The 13558-nt window shown below is 49.3% G+C and overlaps 3 protein-coding genes across 3 annotated transcripts; all 3 read right to left on the bottom strand.

The window, feature by feature from the left end:
• Positions 1–1684: 1684 nt before the first annotated feature.
• CTHT_0069060 (phosphoribosylglycinamide formyltransferase-like protein) lies at positions 1685–3409 on the bottom strand (the record flags this gene model as incomplete). The annotated part of the gene is made up of 3 exons (XM_006697126.1): positions 1685–1953; positions 2006–2439; positions 3192–3409. 3 exons carry the CDS (start codon positions 3407–3409, stop codon positions 1685–1687), a joined length of 921 nt encoding a protein of 306 aa, XP_006697189.1.
• Positions 3410–7355: 3946 nt separating this feature from the next.
• CTHT_0069050 (uncharacterized protein) lies at positions 7356–8739 on the bottom strand (the record flags this gene model as incomplete). Its single annotated transcript, XM_006697125.1, has 2 exons — positions 7356–8191; positions 8286–8739. 2 exons carry the CDS (start codon positions 8737–8739, stop codon positions 7356–7358), a joined length of 1290 nt encoding a protein of 429 aa, XP_006697188.1.
• A 2000-nt stretch (positions 8740–10739) lies between these two features.
• Positions 10740–12564, bottom strand: CTHT_0069040 (uncharacterized protein; the record flags this gene model as incomplete). The annotated part of the gene is made up of 2 exons (XM_006697124.1): positions 10740–12448; positions 12555–12564. The coding sequence occupies 2 exons, from the start codon at positions 12562–12564 to the stop codon at positions 10740–10742; spliced, it is 1719 nt and encodes a 572-aa protein (XP_006697187.1).
• Between the last annotated feature and the right edge of the window lie 994 nt (positions 12565–13558).

Raw genomic sequence — 13558 nt, 5'->3', positions numbered from 1 at the left:
CATACCAAGAATTCTTCGATTCGAGTCCAAGCACTTCGACCATGCCCGACGAAGTTAAGGCGTAACCAGGTAATGTTTGGAACATACAACAAAAACTTTTGAAGTAGTAAGGGCTTCATGCGATAATCATCTGGGAAGACCAAAGTTAAGTGCAGCTTTTTAAGCCCCGCAAGCATTGGGGTAGCGGAAGATTCAATCCGCGGCGAGACGAAGAAGGCGGCGTCCTGAAGCCCCCATTGACGGCGGCAAAACCTTAAACCAACTTCAAGACTGTTTGGTCGTGCGTTCGACGTAGCGAGGGCAGCTATCACTGTGGTGAAAAGCTGTGATGGATAAGGATCAAGCTCTTCACTTGGATCTCGCGTGAGCAAAACTTTCCTTCCGATCTGCTCTTGGAGAGTTTTGGCAAAGTAGCTTGTCCATTTTGCGCTTGAACCATCACGTCTGCGGCTTGGCGATTCGAAATCCCGAATCTCAACAGTCTCGAGGTTGGGCAGGTTCGAAAAAACCTCCACAAGTATCTCCTTCAAGGCACCTGTGGAAACCAGGTGCATCTGATCTCCCAAGGCTTGGTGCAATCGACGAACTTCGTTTTGCGTCAACTCCTGAACTCGAGAGCTCCAACCATGGGCAATTGGCGCGACTAGCCGGTCGGTGCCGATAATGACATGCTTCAGAACCTGAGAAAGAATCGGATGTTTGGAAATATCGAACAGAGCCTGTAGGCTCTCAGAGTAGACCATGAACTGCTTCTTGCGGAAAAACTCATGTGAAAATGAATGAAAAAGGTTCCTCTCGATGGCTCTGCATGTAAGCCTCATGCTTCCCAGGTCTTTTGTTGAAAGATGCCAAGTAATGCGAAGGAGCACTTCTGGGGGCAATCGAGCAAGACATGCATTACTTGGGGGGCTGGCTTTCTTCGCGTCGACCGCAGCGGCTGCGACTGTGTGAGAAGATGGCATCATTGTCAATGCTGCCGAACACGTCTAGGGGTTGAGGTATTGGTTGAAGGCCCTATTTTGATGTTGGGAAGCAGGTGCTTTTGGAAACGAGTTGTCTGATAAGAGAGAAGTCAGGAGACGGGATGGAAACCTCGATTAGTTTAAATCTTAACCCTAAATAATTGAAATGGAGGAACTAATCCAGGCACCAGCTGCACAAGCGTTGAGAATGGCAGGCAGAGTCCGTGGCTTGTTGCTTGATAGAACAGGCTCCAGGTTGCTTGGCATCCACTAGCCCTGGAGCTTTGCGGCTGGAGGGGTTGCTGCCTGCTGGAGGGACTACTGATGACGGGTACCCACACCAGATCGCTGCTGGGGCGCGGGAGCATGCAAACAGGTCCTGGATGGACGGCATGTGGTAACAGACAGCTCGGGAATCCAGACAACAATGATTTGGGAAATGTGCTCAGGTATCTTACGGGAAGCCTTTGGATCAATTCGTGGCTGTATTGCGACCCGGGTGTTTTATACGGGCTTAATACGACGCACAATTGTTGAACAAGTGACTTCTTGAGCCAAGAACTTCGATTGCCCTGATGACAACTGCCGGATGGTTAGCAAATGCCTCTACAATGGTCTTGAGATTTTTGGTATCGTGTTACGTTCCAAGCTCATTCTCCCATACTTAGTCATTCATACCTTGTTAAAGAGAGGTCAAATGCTAACTATCTGAACTTATGACTTTATTGCCTGCTGCGCTGCTCAAGTATTTGCTTCACCACCAGCGCCGCCGCCTCCACGATGAGCTCATGCTCATTCTTATGAATCCGTTCCTCAAGTTGGTGCAAGTCCTCATCCTCCCGACACTCAATCTCCCTCACCAGGATAGGCTCACCCCTGTCCACTTGGTCGATGACGTAGTGAACCATGATGCCAGTGCGATTGTTTTCGAGCCTGCCCGCCTTGAAGTCTTGATACGCCCTCTCAATGGCACCGGCGCCATCATATTTCCCTGTAACATGTTAGTGACAAAACCACCAAATATTTGACCATAGCCATCATACCTGGCAGCGCTGGGTGGAGGTTGATGATCTTGATACCGGCAGCCTCCAGTGGATCGAGGAAAGCCTTTCCAAACACATACATCCAGCCAGCCAGAATGACGAGCTCAGGTTTGTAGTCGCCCTTCAGCAGCTTCTCGGCAAGTGCAGCGTCATATTTGTTGCGGGCCTCCTGTATCTTGACGGGGTCCTGTTCTCCTTTCGCCTGGAAGCCATGAGAGATGAGATTGAAGTACTCCCACGGAATACCAGCGTTGTCTGCGCGTGTGGTTGCGTATGCCTTCGCCCGATTCACAATGAGACGAATGATCTTGGAATTTGGGATTCGACCATCTTTGACGGCGTCGATGAGCGCCTGAAAATTAGACCCATTACCGCTGGCAAAGACGACAATTCGACAAGGGTCCGCCATGGCGTGCAGCGCGGAACCGAAGCTTCTGATGTAGAGGGGTTAGAGGGGTAGTTGTCGTTCCCAAGACTACTCAAGCTGTCAGAAAGCATGTGCCAGCTGCTAAGACTGGCCGAATTAGTTTTTCAGGGAATTGATAAAACGCTGTCTTTTGCCTAAAGGTTTTACTGTGAATGCAACCGCAACGGCTCCCCGGCTTTTTAGCTTCTGTTCTGGTCTGGAACTCTGATGCGCCAATTTGGTGTGAACAAAATGCTCCACTTCCAGGAAGCAGAAAGGTCAAGGGATAGGGTTGTATGCAAAGCATATCTTCCAACCGCCGAGCCTTGTGATTTGGGTTCGAAGAAAGCATGAAACAGCTTTTAAGAGTTGCAGATCTGAATCTCCTCAACCCCATAGTATCGCTCAAGATGCAATTCCCGCATATCCGGCTGGCGTGCGTTATCTTCTACCAACCGCTACGGACAATGAGAGCGTGTTCACTATCATCAACGACAATCGAGTCAGCCCCTGGCAACAAGCTGTCAGCCAGCTCGCTCAACTTTTGTCCATACCCCACTCTCAGCATCGAAGGCCCACACATCACACAGTATCTTTCTCCGCCTCAGCATGACCCAAGGGAGCTGATGTCTCGTTCTCCAAAAATTGTCACCAGCATGCCATTCCCTTGATCTTAACGGCTACCAACACCGACACACTCCGTGGTTCCAGTCTATGCACGCCATCCAGCTCACACTTGATGGTCGACCATGTACGAGAAACCGGATCCAGGACGTCGACCGCGCTGCCTTGCTCTCGCTTGCCGTCGTACCCGTGCATGCAATACAGCTTCTCGCCGATAACGGCAAGCGAAGGTCACCACGAGCCGGGGGTGGCGCGGCCGGCAGCTCGGTCCAGGTCTGCGAGGTAACGTCAAACACCCAAACGTCGTCCAGCCGACCCGTAGAGGGACAGTCGCCGTGCACACAGATCGTGCCGTTGGTGTTGTTGGCGGCCATGGCATGGTAGCTGCATCCGGACGGGTTAGGGACTGAATGGTCGCAGGCTTCAGCAGAGCCCAGTTGGACTGGGAAAGCGTTTGTCAGGAGCACGAGTCTCATCATGGAGGTGGGATGTGTTTTGTTGTAAATACTCAAGTTCAACCAAATCTAGTCAATTATCAGCTGGCTGTCGAAGAAGTAACTCCTTGCCAAGTTCCCATGCTCGAGAGTCGATGACGGAAAACGCTTGTGATGAGCAGCACAGGCGTTCGCTCGTCACGAGCTACGCCCTTCTGGCCGCAAAGCTGGTGATATGAACAAGTTGGCGAGGATTGTGAACTGGACTTTTATTACTTCCAAGAGTTTGACGAACCAAACTTTATCCAAGCGGGGACTCGGGGGGCTACCTACCTTGTCGATGCCATCGCGACAAAATGGCGATATCCATGTTGGTGATCAAGAGCCCTTACGGTTACCCCATTCTCACAAGCTTCGGGCGATCGCGTTCTCCTTCCCCCGCGTATAGTGGCCGAGAGGTCACCGTCCAAAATTGGTGTCTCAACTGTGAGCTCCAGATCAGAATTAATAGCATATCCCGGTGGTCCTGCCCAGCTCTCGAACGCAACAATATGAATACCGATATCACCCTTATAGAACTTAATAAAGAAGTAGTAATTGGGTATTAAAACCATTAGAAAAATATTTCAGTATATAATCAATATAATTCTTGGTTGATTAGTAGTCATTTGCTTGGTCAAGCCGCTTACACTAACCCTAGTGCCGGTATCCCTTGCGAAGAGATGGAGCGGTACTCCTCGCACTGTTTCTAATCCTGACCCTGACTTGGATGACTGAGAGTGAACACCTGTAAAGCAAGCAAACTTCAGAAACGAAAGAGTAAAATAAAGTCAATGGAGTTTAAGTGAAGAAGGTATAACTCCAGGGCTTAACGGGCCTCTATAGAAATCTGCCCTACGTTCTTTTATATATACGTGATATGAAAACAGCTCCGTAATAGATTGAGTGCAAGCTGTGCGTGTATTAGTCCCAAAATGTTGTGGTTCTACAACTTTTTTGACATTTTGGGCAGTGACCTCTCTCGGCTACCATACTCGTTTGCCCCGCTGCAGACAGAAACGATCTTCCGATGTTGGTGATCGTTTTCGCATCCTCTGGCAAGTATACTCGTATCAGCGAGCGGCAATAGATGGCTAAAAAGAAGAGAACTGCGTTTAGATATCAGCTTGCGATGTAATTCGGCATATGTCCTAATCCTTTCCCCTCTCTTGGCCTTTACTATTTCTCAAAAATGTTGCCAGGCCGTCCAAGTGTAAGAAACATCCACTTCAGATGTAGACAACGTTTAAACGCCCCAAACTGAAGTCAATGTCCTGATTGAGGTAACGCCCGGACACTTGAGCTTGGAATGCTTGGAGAAAACGATGATAGAAGCAAAAGACAGGATCTCAAAGAGATTTAGCTAAGCAGCCTCAATAGATGAGGAAACACCGTGACTGTCCTCCTCGACATTCCAACGGCAATGATCAGTCAGATCAGTTACCATGTTTGGTCAGGAGGGACCAGAGCATACCTCCCGGACGATGATCTGGACATAGAGGTCAAACCCGCAGAGTCTTAAACGGCTGAGCATCGATTCTCCAGCTAAGCCGCTAGCTGCGATGGCGGGGTGCAAGTCAGATATCCAAAACATTGTGGTGCCGGTAGCCAGTGAAGAAGCTTACCAGCTACTCATCCACGAGCCAGCTCTCGCAGGACCGACCCTGCCAATGAGCCAGGGAGTTGCCCAGGTGGCCAGCACCTCGAAAAAAACGACGCTTAGAGTTCTCGCTATACAAACCTGATCAGTCGTAACACCTGCTGCAAGCAAATATGCTACCATTTGGCCCGCGAAGCTCAAGACAGTGAGATAGAGGAGAACGCCCGCAAAGGATGGGAGGAAGGCTCGGCGTTACATATAAATCTTGAAGTCAAACACTATTCTTTTTAGATAAAGAGGCTTTTTGTTGGGAGGAAGTGGCAATTGTTGATTCATCGCTCTCTATCTCACGCTCAACGATTGCAGAGACTGTAGCTCGCCCTAAGTTGGAAGGGAGCTGACGAGATTATTTAGGCTCCTGTAGCTCTGGGACCTCCCTCTACACCCGTGCTATCACAAAGCACTCAACGGCAATGGATGCGAGGTTCTTCATAAAATTGGTAAGAATAGCCAGTTTTCTGGAAACTCGGCAGCAAGGCAATGAATAGGGGCCCAAAGAGTTTGCAAAGCAAATCAATGAGCCGCATTTTGGAGTATAGCCCGACAAGGGCAACGGAATATTGACAGCTATGATAACAGCCTACGGTTGTTAAGTCCTCTGCGCTTAGGAGAGCAAAGGCAAGACAAAGCTAGAGAATATCACAAACAGGCACATTACCATAGCTGTCTGAGCCCTCTAAAAGGTGTGCCAGGAAAGGCGTGTTTTCACTAGCAACGCTGTCGTCGTCAACATGGGGAGTGGACGCTGTAATGGATTTTGGTCAACACAGGCGAAAGCCCTAAGGTCTCGAACAAACGGACTAGGTATGGATTGGGCCGAGTTCAACATCGCAGGGCTTTGGCGACCACAATCTTGGCGTTACTTAGGTAGTCGACTGCCGAGATGCATACAACGGCCCGCTAAAAGGTTACCATCAATAAGTGCAATAGTTTTTGCTGGATCCGCACCAACTAAATAGTTGTTAGCCAAGACCCAAATTGTAGGCCTTAGAAGTTCGTAAGCCCTAATAAACTTTCAAACACTTCTGTTATCGATTTTGAATTGGTTGCAAATCCAATGTTGGTGGGTTTCCTCCTTGACCCATTGTGCTTTAATCGATATCCGCGATTGTTGCGGGAATACCGGTAACTGCATGCCGGGCTGTTCGAGTGACATGGCAAGAATCCGTATGATATTTGCGCTCCCGTAATCTGGATTGGTCAAGTTGCTGGTAACCGATAAGGTAATGGCATTTAGATGTTGAATATCATGAATGAAATGGTCAGTGCTCAATTGCCTTGGCAAAGTTGATGTCGCGATTCGCGCGACGTCCCCTCTTACAGACTTGTTTCCCGCTCAAGGATTTCGTCGTTGTGTAGGATACCCATAGTCTCGCATTTTCCATCGGGCTATCAGCCTGATATAGTGAGTATAAGTACATGTGCAGCGGATTATGCAGGTAGGCGACAAGTCTGCAGCCTACCTGGTCCGAATAATGTTTCCAGTCTAGTAAAAGGAACTGGATGGTAGGTATTTGCTTTGACAGAAGGTGTCCTGAGGTGTCAATTAACTGCTGATCTTCAAGAACTAGATTTAGAAAAGAATTTTGGATGCAATTGGGTAGCAACGGATATCTTTCGGTTCTTCCCGTCTCAAGTAATTTCCCGAACTGCTAAGCATCACTGTAAAGGGCGCCTCTACAATTTTTAACTCGTGCAACACAGATCTTAATACTACACTTCACAAGTAGGCTAACTAATTCACTATGTCGTTAATGCTACTCTTGCTCTCACTTTCATTGGCCCCGTTAGCAAAGGGAGAGCATCTAGTCATACCAGCTTTAGGTATGGCACCAGCCAGTAAATAGCAACCGCAGGAGAAATAATACCTTGCTGCTTGTCCAGAAAGTGGCTGGACTCCAAAGCCAACAGAGGCTCCAGAGTTTGAGATACCCAATTTTTTGCGCTATCGAAAGACACTTGTTACATTTCACCCGGAATAGCTACCACGGTGAAAACAATACGTGGATAATACGTGGATGGGCCCAAACGCGCGTTAATGGCTTGAAAACCAACCACGTAGGTCAATTCATGTATCCTGTTCTCTTTCTTCCGCTCGGTCTGCTCACCAATTGCTCGTATAGCTCAGGCTATGAGTTGCGCTGACTCTGCTACGTGCGAGACGTATCTCAACAGCAGTTCTGTAGTCTAACTAAGTTCATTTTTATAATCATCGCAAATGACAGGCTTCGGCTTGAAATGCTTTAGATTCACAGGGGTTATTCCATTTCCCCCTCTCAGCACATCCATTATGTTTCTCATGCTTAGTTCCTCGAACCCAATATGCGTCTCAATAGTGCCGCCAGCATTGTGGCATGTCAACATGACCCTTCCGGGGCGGGGATGCCCAGTATCATGGCAATAAACCTGTGTAGCCATGCGAACCAAGCGGTTGTTGACGCGTGGCTCATCAGCGTGTACGTCCAAAGCAGCTGCGCTGATTGTTCCTGCTTCCAGAGCATCAGCTAGTGCTTCTTCGTCAACAAGGGAACCGCGAGCAACATTGACAAAGCGAGAACCAGGACGTAGATGCTGCAGCATAGAAGCTGTGATGAGGGGCGTATTATCTGGCGAGGCAGGAGTACAAAGAACGACACAATCGGAGACCCGGAGCAGACTTGGCAAGTCTGGATAGAATACTGCTCGTAATTGGGCTTCAACAGCAGCCGGCTTGCGTTCGAGGTCATGATATGCGATATGCATGCCAAAGGCAGGGTTTCCCATCTTAGCAGCAATGTGCTGACCAATATTGCCGAAACCGATGAGGCCTAACGTATGTCCCCGAGGGTTGTGGCTTGCAGCTGTCGCATGAGTATGACAGGCACGGAAGACCTCCTCGCGCGCAGGAGAATGAGGAGAGGAGGAAATGAAGGTTGCTGCACCCATACACCATGGAAGGTGTCTAAACGTTGAGATTATCATTGTTACAGCGAAGTCTGCGACAGCTTCGGCAGCAGCCAACCCAGAGTTGCAGTATATGATGCCTGCCATGGTCAGCAGTTGTTCTTGGTACTCTCCTTTGTCTGGTGGGTAGAGAGATAGGATAGATGGAGAGATGTATTGGTGCAACCAGCTTACCTTTCTCCCCAAGAAGTTTGGTATCGGCCCAATCGAAACCTGCGCCGGCGCTGGCAAACACCTTCACTGAGTCAGGCAATAGATCGATGAGCTCGGCATCCCATTTTCCCATTTCGCCACCAGTTCCCCAGAAAGGCCGGAATATGGCGCTGAAGTCACCCCATCGGCGCTCTTTCAGGGCTCGAATGAACTCTGGACGTTCTCGTTCTGGAGTGCTAGGACGTATGACCTCAAATTCCTGACTGAACGTGGCATATGTTCCAGGATTGTACTTAATGGGGTCCCCAATGTGGAGGACAATGGGTTTCTTAGGCTTTGAAGCAGCACTCAGAGCCAAATTTCTCTCGAATGAACCGTTAGCTGATGGGGAAGCTCGCGAGGCAATGTGTGATTGTAGGGTCATAGGAGAGACTGGTAATTCCGAAGGAACTGGAGTGTTGTTCGGCTTGGCCATAGTATGGCGCTCCCGATGGCGGTATCCGGAGCCCGTGATTGCCCTTGCAGACTTCAGTGCCGGGTTGATAGACAATGTGGGTCACACAACGGGGCCGAACACGACAGAACCGGCTTGCCGAACGCAGTTGAGTGGATGCTGGCTGATTTATTCGCCGAGGAAAAGTCAAGAGAATAACAGCAGATTGGGATGTGTACACCTGGCCCTTAGTTCTGTTTGATGTAGTCTTGATGTAGTTGTACAACTGTGTAAGCACCGAGTGCAATGAGAGTTCCCCCCGTTTTCACACATTCACTCCCTTCTGCTGGGCTGTTTACACAATGGGCACTGAAGGGGAAAGGATGAGACTGAGGAAACACCACCGACCAGGATCCAGCAGCGAGGGTCATGTTCTAATTGTACAAGTAGATTTCTGAAAACCCCGCCATTACTGCGGCGATAAGGTACGAACTGCGGTTGCGGCCTGCCGCTTGCGACGTGGAGCTCCCGAACACGTCAGCCGCCGATCGCGGCGCTCGATGTCAGGTGTTGTCCAGTCATCATTGTCGTCAAGTTCATGAAATTCGTCATTACTTGGGTGCAAGTTGCATGAAAGACTTAAAGAGGAGGTTCTGTGCAGATAGCAACTTGTATGATGTTTGCACTTCTACGTTCTGTGTTTATGAGGATCGTTGACGCTCAAGACGGACTTATCAACAGGTGGTTTGGTAAAGAAACCCGGAAGGCAGGCATAGACTCACAGATGCCTGGGATACCTGGGGCAGGTTCTCCTACTCCGTGTGGAGAGATGAACATAGACTGTGTTGCTTCGGAAATCGGCCTTGCCCTTCGGCTCAACAGCATGTAGCTCAAGAAGCTTGCCGACCACTTGGGGTCTTGACTCTTAAAGCTCCTGATCGCTTTTGTGATCCGTGACTTGTTGTCCTGGGTATGCATATCCACAGGGTGACAAAACGAAATGTTCTAAGCAAATTCGCGATAGGGGTAAAAATTGTTGAGTATAAAACATCTGCACAATGCGTACTTGTTCCGTGTCCCTTTGCGCTCCGTCGTTGTGGCGGCTGACCCGACCTTTAGTTCACCCTTTGCTTGATTGTGAGAAACTTTGGCCAGGGGTCCTGGTCAGCCTTACAGTGTAAACCACAATTTTCTTGCTCCCAATCATCGTCTATGGGTTAAAAACTAGTTATCTTGATAATAAATGATTTCTCTATCCAATTCTATTACTTTATTGCTCTGAAAATGATTGCTTTGTGGTTGAGCTGTGGTTCGTTGGCCAACCCCTAGTCTCGAAGTCTTGCACTACCGATAGAACCAGGGAGGCTTGGTAAGCAGTAACTGATGTACCAGCCACCAGCGCCACACTGCACGTCACATCATACGCCATATCCATACCTACCTATTATTCTCACTGCGGCATGCTTGGACCCCACCGCAACGGGTTCGAGCTAAACCTTAAACCAACCTCAACGGAGATGACCTCAAGTGTCCGTTACTGATCAAGCCACACGATGCTTTTGTGACAAGCGAGGGGAGACTTTCACATGACACGGCTGCACGACACTACTAAGTTCGACGATATCATCTCAGATATCCAATATATCTGAAGTTCCATGTGCAGTTACAGACTGAGCAGGAAGAAAAAACCTCTCTTCCTGGCCATTTGGCACTATGTCACTTAAATGTACAACTTGAGAAGCGAGGAGCTGAATCCCGACACATTCTCTTCACGCTCATCTCGCTGTATTATAGATAATCGGTTGTATGGACAGGGAGCAACTATTAGCGCGACGACGCATCAGAGGGAAGAATGCCGGCAGAGTACTACCCAAGAAAGTCCGCATCACAGATCAAGCTTAATAAGACCTTAAACCAACATTAACACAGGCAAAGGAATGTAATGTTTGTGATGCACTACTTGGAATGATACGCTTGTTGGAAAATAATCCGCATGTCTAATCCCCATTAAGGCCCAGCGTAGGTGAGGAAGTTTCGCAACCTTAGTTCCGTCGCTTACGACACAAAGGGCCATCAGGACGGTCAATCCAATCTTCCGCACCAACGCAAGTTCGGCAGTAAAAAATGCCTTCCGGGTCGTACTTCTTCTTGGCAGCCAGGTGGCCGGCGTAGTTGGAGCCATAGAAAGCCTCTATGTAGTCGGGGTCGTTGCTGTCTCCCTCGTTCATGTATCCAGCCGTGTCAGGGGCCAGCTGCTTCAGAGCAGCCCCTTTGACATGAGTGACCTGATACTGAACATACTCGCGGATCTGATTTAGATTAGGCGCCATCTTTGGGATCCCTTGACCAACCACCATCACAAAAGGGGCCCGCCGCCACGCAGGGTTCAACCCAGACGACGAGTCATCTGCGTCTTGGAACACCTGGCCACCAGACACCAGGAGAATGACGTTGGATACGACCTCATCCGGGCTACCGGCCACAATTTCGATGGTAGCGCGCAGCTTGTCATAGTCTGCGACAGCCTCTGGAGTGATTAGGCGAGAAGTGAGAATAGAAGTTGAGCCTGTGGGGTCATAAAGCCCGGACTCCGCATAATAGAATGACCAGTAGTCTGAGTACTCGGTAAAGGTCGACGAGATAAAAATCCTGTCTTTGAATGGTTCGAGGGCGTTTAGCAAAGGGGCGAGGGCCGCTTCAGCTTCGGGCTTGGTCTTGCCGATCGTCCAAAAACCATGTGAGTATCCAGAGTGGGCAGAGCCGATGAATTGACCTGGGAAGTTCCGGAACCAAAACCCATACCCGGCAACGCCATTTGAACTCAATTGAGGCAGTTGCTGGTGAAGAACGGTAATGGCATCCAGGAGATCTTTGTTCTCAGCTGTTTCATTCAGCGGGAAGAAGGCCAAACGATGAGCAGTCACAGCACCAACGTTAGGATATACCTTAATGCGCTGACTGAGGACAATGCCATACCCAGGGCCACCACCACGGATGGCTCGGAACAAGTCCCTAAAATGGCAATGGTTCGCCGTGACGATCTTGCCGTCAGCAAGCATGATCTCAGCTTCGAGGATTTGATCAGCACCCATGCCGAAGTTGTGTGTAGCGGGGCCGTGCCCACCACCGGAGGGCCAACCGCCAATAGCCCCAGGAGAAAGGGCGCCACCACCAACAGCAATGACATTATTATCCTTAGCAACCTTGTATACATCACGCCATTGGAAGGCGCCATCGATGTGTATTGAGCTTCCAGTCCAATTAGAAGCTCTGCACCCTGTCGAGGATCTGAACGTCCTGTGGAAGTAGATGCCATTTCGGTAATAGCGAAGCCATAGCTCCAGGCCACCGTATCCGTCAGACCGGCCAAGCAAGTCGTGTCCAGTACTCGCAACGACAAGACGAATGTTATGTTTCTTGGCAAACTCGAGGGTTAATGAAATGTCCTTTCTTGTAGTTGCGTTTACCGCATACACGGGCAGCGAGCCTAGAGTGCAGCTCAAAGGCTCCTCCCCAGCGGCGTAGTTCACGGGAGCGCATGTGATGTTGTAAGGGTAAGGGCGGCCAATAGGATTGCTGGTCTGAAAGTCCTGGTCTGGCCACATTTGATTCACATAGGAGCATTGCTCGAGGTCCTTCCGTGGTCCATCATAGCAGGATTCGGCGATTGGACTTGTTCTGATGAGCTTTCCTCTACCGAGCGTTCTGTTGAATAACTCCCACTGATCACGATTTGGCCAGCAATGGTCGCCTGGAATCTTTTGAGGAAGCAAGATACTCTTGTTAGCTCTCATTCTCTATTTGTTTACCTTAGATTCGTATTTAGGGGCTTGAGAGATAATCGCGCGATCACTTACGCAAAGACATTTTGCGACTAGTGGGTTCTGTCTAAGAGACAAGCCGACTGTAAGATCGAGTGTACAAAAGAACGACAATGCCACCGCAAAACGCATCTTGTCGTGCGAGATCTGACGCACCATTTAACATATAGCAAGAAGTTCCAGGCAGCCGCACAACTGATGCTGGGCAGGTAAGAGATAACCTTTCGGCTCATCCTGAATTTAAACAAGGCCGTCAACGGTAGCGGGAAGTGGTTGGGAGCCAAAAAAGTAATACTACTACGTAGTATAAGTACCTCGCTGCTCCAAATGAAAAGGTCAGCACTAATGACTAGTTGATGGCTACCTAATGGTTCGGAAGCACAACGGCAAATCTTACATACATTAGCGTTCCCACCATACTTATGTGTATGTAGGGACAGGGCATGTAACAAACCCTACAGGTTTCTTCTCAGGTTGCTTCTGATTGCGCCCATTGGCTTCTGAGCTTCAACGGATAGAAGGGCACCGATCGAAGGTCCGTCCAGGATCTCACTCGGATGTCATCGGTGTTTCATCAACTCTTCCGATTACATTATGCGTGGATGCCCTTTCCATGTGGGTGTCTTATGAAAATGCAACTCCTGACGGAATTGAAATGTTATTAACCACGTCATCAAAAACCAGTGAGTTCGACATAACTCAAGGTCCAATGATGCGCTAAACTTACAGCGAAAGCTCTCAGGCTGAAACTGGGAATTTGAGCCCCCGGTCACCTGCCTAGATACATATCCGCAGGTCAGTTGGGAGACAGACCTGTTTCCTACATCTATCATTCTGCAAGGATTCTTTTCATATGGAATCATGGCTGCAGGAACATGGGGCGGAAATGCATCCAGGGTGACATGGGCCGGCGTAACCCTTGCTCCACGGCAACCTGTTGGTTCGATGGTTGCTGCAGCGCTGGGCTGCCCATAAGGCACTAGGCATCTCTTGGCGTGGGATAATACTGCTCCCTCTCCGCAAGCCACCACAAGGGCTTT

The sequence above is a fragment of the Thermochaetoides thermophila genome, assembly GCF_000221225.1.
Source record: "Thermochaetoides thermophila DSM 1495 unplaced genomic scaffold scf7180000011822, whole genome shotgun sequence".
Classification (NCBI taxonomy): Eukaryota; Fungi; Ascomycota; class Sordariomycetes; order Sordariales; family Chaetomiaceae; genus Thermochaetoides; species Thermochaetoides thermophila.
The sequence above is the reverse complement of the archived record's forward strand: the minus strand, read 5'-3'. Positions and strand labels throughout refer to the sequence as shown.